The following is a 4903-nucleotide window of genomic DNA, read 5'->3' as shown; positions in this document are numbered from 1 at the left end:
GGGGGGGGGGTTTTTTTTCCCCCCTCCCCCCCCCTGGGGGGGGGGGGGGGGGGGCGGAGCCCTTGGCCTTCCCACCCTGCCCAATCCCAGGGTTCTCACTTACCAAGCGGCAGGCAGACAGGTGGGTGGCAATGACTCCGGCACACGGCACACAGCACACGGGCTCTCGCTGCTGGCCCCAGAGGCGGGAAGTGAAACTTAGCCGGAGAGCCGGAGCCCGCCTACAGCTGCGGTGTGACTGGGCCCGCCCTGCTAGTCAGCCTGCCTGGTTCCTCTCTTGCCAACACCCATGCCTCCCAGACCCTCCCCGCCCCCGTGACTCCCTAAAGGCCTCAGATCTCTAGCTGTGCCTGCTGGCCCGCACGGTGCACCCGGCCCTCCCACCCGTGAGAGCAGGACAGGAGACAGGAGGACGGGCAGTGGCGCCAGGCCATGGGGAAGGCCCACAGGGACTTCAGCCTGCCAGCAGCCCCTGCCCTGGCACTGGGCACCCAGCCCTGAGCCCCGCTTCCCCAGGGCTGCCTCCTTCCTTGCTGTACAATGGTTTCTTCCCATGGCCTCAGCCCAAAGCCATGACTCAGGACAATTCCACAGGCAGGGCAGGGCGCCTTCCTCCAGGCAGGCTGTTGTCATAGGGACGGCTCCTGCAGCGGGCGGAAGAAGGATCCAGCCTTCCCTGGTGTAGCTGCTCCATCCCCCCCCCTCGCCAACACAGACCAGACTCAGGCAACACAAAAGGCAGCAGTTCTCAGCGGCACTGCTTTAATCAGCCCGGGAGGAAGCCGCGGGCGCGATGCTCAGACCTCAGCCGCAGTCCATGTCGGGGTCGTCCGCGTCGGGCTCTGCCGCGCAGAGGTCATCCAGGGCAGCCTCTGCGCCAAAACAAGAGGGCTCTGCTCTGGCGGAGGCCGGAAGTGCTGGAGCCCGCCTCCCCTCCCCCTCGCAGGAACTGACCCGTCCCCGCCAGCCCAGGCCTCCTCCCTCAGCTACTGGAGCAAAGTGATACCAGGCAATCAGACAGGGATGTTTCTGGAAAACCCGTGGCTCTGCCAGGCCGACCGACAGGAGCCACAGGCAGCCTGGTGCCGGCGAAGGCTGTGGACAAGGCTGTGGACGGAGGGCCGCAGGCCAGGAAACCCGACTTGTGCCTGCACTTCAGGGAGGACCTGCAGGGTGTCCGCCCTCCCGCCACCTGCTCACCTTCGCAGTCGGTCACGTCGGGGAGGCTGCGGATGAGCGCGCTGACCCCGGGCACCGCCTGGTCGTACTGGTGCAGGACCCCCACGCAGTGCACGGCGAAGAGCTTGTCCTTCTGGGACAGGCTGTGCAGCAGCAGCGCCCCATCCCGCAGACACCGCACCGTGCGCCTCTGCTGCGCCGTCCTCGGGGCTCTCCCTGCCCTCCGCACCGTCAGCCACTGTCTGTGCAGCACCACCGTGAGCACCCGGACCACCTGGGGTGCAGGCCGAGGTCAGGTCTTGCGGCTCCTGCACCCCAACAGCCTGCTCAGCCCCCCGAGTAGTGGCACTAGGGTGAGGCAGGAAGGGGTCCTTGTACATGCTGCTCACCCACCCACAGACCCGCCGCCCGCCTGGGCTCTCACCTCCGCGTTGCACTGGCAGCTGGAGCCAGTGACCGGGGACACGGGGCTCTGTATGCCCAGCTTAGCCAGGAGCCACACGGCCTAGAGCAAGAGCAGACGTTCCGGACGAGACCTGGGCTCAGCGAGCCTCTCGGTTTCAGAGCCCTGACTGCTTGCCTGCACGAACGGGGTCCAGGACGCGGTGGGGTGTGGCCTTCCCAGAACAGCTCCGGACCAACACCTGTGTCCCACCACCAACCCACATGCCTCCAGCCCAGGCCTGAGCCCAGGCAGGGTCAGTTATCGGGCAACTCCGCCCAGTCCCAGGCCCCCCGGGCTCCACCTCCTCGCACCTGTGTGGTCATCTACCCTGTTAGCGGCCACATTAACCTGCTACCAAGTTAACTAAAGCTCACCCAGCGGACGGAGGGAGCGAGGCTCGCAGGGAGGGCATGGCATTGTTACCTCTTGCTCCAGGTGGAGCCACTGCATGTCCGTGGCCGCGCTGTCGGGCCTGGAGGTGATGTACATGTACAGCAGCAGCAGGAGGCACCCTTCTGGAAAGGTGTCCACCTCTCGCTCAGGAGCCCTCGGAGCCCAGCCTGCCCCTGCGCCCCCTCTGCCCGCCTTACCTGAGCGGGAGCAGAGCTGAGGTGCCAGCGCCTGGTGGTCGGCCAGGAGGGCCAGGAGCTCCACCGCCAGCAGCACGCTGGGCAGGGGGACGTCCGGGCGGAGGCACTGTGGCAGCAGCGGGAACACACACTGGAACCTGAAAGGCAGGCCCCGAGGTTGGCACCTCACCCGACCCCACAACTCGCCTCCACTTTCCACCCGAGGGAACAGGAAGCCCAGGCCGGCCGGCCTGCTCCAGAGCCTTCAGGGCGGCGATGCTATCCACACAGAAGCCACCGTCCAGCGCGCTGGCGAGGCCCAGCACGGCCAGCTCTGCCTGGAGCAGGGGGAAGTCGTAGCGGTCCCCGTTGTGCGCCACAAGGCACCAGGGCTGCGGCTGGCGCTGCAGGAAGGCTCGGAGCAGGTGGACCAGGTTGGCGTCGAAGCACTGACGCCCGTGCGCTGGAACAGGAAGCCCACGCAGGCCGTGCAGACAGGCCTGACTCAGAGGGAGGCTGCCTCCGTGGGCCTGGCCCACTGGACCGAGCTCTTTCCGGCCTCGGCTCCCAAGTGGGGGGCAGATGTGAACTCGGGTGAGGAAAACGCCCTGGCCCACACCCAGGCCTGGCCCGGCTCCAGAGGTGACGAGCGTGGACTGGGCTCTGGTTGGGTCTCATGCCCCCCCCTCCCCGAGCAAGGACCACCCTCACCCTTGTCAGTGTGAGAGGTGCGCACGGGGTGAGGGGGGGGGGGAACTCTGGGCACACGCCTCCCCGGTGCCAGGCCTAAGGCACCGCCGTTACCAAGGAACCAAGTCCCGAGACAGCCATTTGCTGTGTCCACCTGCACAGCTCAGGGTGGGGAGGCCGTCCTCACGTGCCCCCTCCACGCACACAGCATCGGGGGTTGGCCATTCCCAGAATGCACCAGGACGCAGGTCTCAGTATTCCCGCCAAACTCTTAGAGCAAATCCTGCGTGGTGGGCGGGGAAGCCGAATGTTCTGTTGCCAGGGACCCTGGGCTTTAACCTGGTTGTGAGAAGTGGCCCTAACTTGTCCGCTGAAGCCCTGAAACCAGCTGCACGGAAAGCCCGTCTTTATGTACAAGTGTGTCCCTGCCGACAGCACCCAGGCCCGCTCCGGCTGGAGGTGGGGTGAGGGCTATTCGCCCCAAGGCCTGGGAGCAGCCCTGGATCTACTGCTCCCAGCGCCTGAGGGTGATGTGCCCTCAAGCCCGGTGGGCACGGGGCCCTGAATGAGGCCGCAGCCCGTCAGCATCGCGTACTGCGTTAGAGCCATGGTGGCACCGTCCTGGCTTTTACGCCAAGATCAAGTGGGGGCGGTGGTGGCTCCGCCTGCAAGCGAAGGAATTCGGAGAAGCTCTGAGCGGGAGGCAGTGTCAGTGACCGAGAGCAAAGGCTGGAGACGCACTGCTGGGAACCCACCCAGCACCCTGCCCCTGGGGTCTCGGACCCGTTTCCCACCTCCACACAGGCCTAGTCACTCAGCAATACTGAGCTCCGGGGGCTGGGCTGCGGGCGGAGCGGGCAGCAGAGGGAAGCCTGTGGGAAGCCCTAAGGGCTGAGGTTTGCTGTCCTACAGACAAGCTGAGAGGAATGGAGGATGGAGTTTGTCAAGAGAAATGGTAAGACGTGGGCCCTGGTGTCGTCATCTAACAAACATGAAACCACCAGCCAGCCCCTGAGCTGGGCTGCCTGGCAGCTGGGTGAGCCCTGTGCCCACCAGCTGCCCACACGCACTGCAGTCCTGCCAGCCCTGGGCACCACCTCAGGGATGGACCAGACCAGCCAGAACACGTCCGGTGGGAACCAGGACCTGAAGTGCTTAGACACAGGAGCTGAGCGCAGGGAGGAGAAGCTAACACGGCAGCAGCCACCCAGTGCGACCTGAAGTGCTTAGACACAGGAGCTGAGCGCAGGGAGAAGCTAACGCGGCAGCAGCCACCCAGTGCCAGCAGCGTCTCGGGCAGCAGCGGGTGTGTGTGTGTGTGTGTGACTGGACGGGGGCACGGGCTGCGTGGTGTGCAGGTGCCCCCAGGCGTGAGGCTCCGGGACCCACGCTAGGAACTGCGGACCACAGTGCTCGTGAGCTGGGTTCACTGTCCATCGCTTCCCACAGACCCCAGAGCAGGTAGCCTGTGGCTCATGCACGTGGTGGGCACAACAGTGATGGGCAGACCCCCTGCTTCCTTGGGGACCCCTTAGATGTGGCTGTGACATGTGGTCCGCCTGATCCATGTCCGGGTTCAAAGGCCTCTTGGCCCAGCCCCTGCCCGTCCGGGGGCAGGACACTCCCTCCTTTTAGCACGTGTCTCCTGCTGACCTGCTGCACAGCGGCAGCATGAACCCAAACCAACCACCTCCGTGGTTCTCCCAATACCTCGTCCCACCCCCATCACTTCAGAACTCCCTGAACAAGGCAGCAGACAAGTCAAGATATGAGCCAAGTCCGAGGGCCACAGGATAGCCCTCAAGGTCAGGGAAGACACAGAACCGCTCGCAGGCGCATGGTACCTGGGCAAGAGCTCAAAGGGAGAGTTTTCAGCTAATTTCACCAACACCTTAAGGCACTGGCTGAGGAGGCTGGCTGGAAGGTGGCCTGCGGCTGCGGAAGAGAAAGCTAACAGGCGGAGCAGCGCCTCCAGCAGGGGGTGCTGGCCTTGGTCCCCGGCAAGGCCCCCCGCGGCCGA

At 65.5% G+C, this 4903-nt stretch overlaps 1 protein-coding gene across 1 annotated transcript in view; it reads right to left on the bottom strand.

The window, feature by feature from the left end:
• Positions 1–741: 741 nt before the first annotated feature.
• The window catches only part of ATRIP (ATR interacting protein), a 12044-nt gene continuing 7882 nt past the window's right edge, over positions 742–4903 (bottom strand). Inside the window, exons 9-14 of the mRNA XM_014538977.1 lie at positions 4728–4903; positions 2215–2351; positions 2048–2139; positions 1604–1684; positions 1201–1453; positions 742–872 (exon numbers count right to left, since the gene is read on the bottom strand). Coding sequence (XP_014394463.1) covers positions 805–872; positions 1201–1453; positions 1604–1684; positions 2048–2139; positions 2215–2351; positions 4728–4903 — 807 coding nt within the window. The 3' untranslated portion in view covers positions 742–804. The remainder of the gene's footprint in view (positions 873–1200; positions 1454–1603; positions 1685–2047; positions 2140–2214; positions 2352–4727) is intronic.

The sequence above is a fragment of the Myotis brandtii genome, unplaced genomic scaffold, assembly GCF_000412655.1.
Source record: "Myotis brandtii unplaced genomic scaffold, ASM41265v1 scaffold207, whole genome shotgun sequence".
Lineage (NCBI taxonomy): Eukaryota > Metazoa > Chordata > Mammalia > Chiroptera > Vespertilionidae > Myotis > Myotis brandtii.
This window is presented reverse-complemented; position numbering and strand designations above follow the sequence as displayed.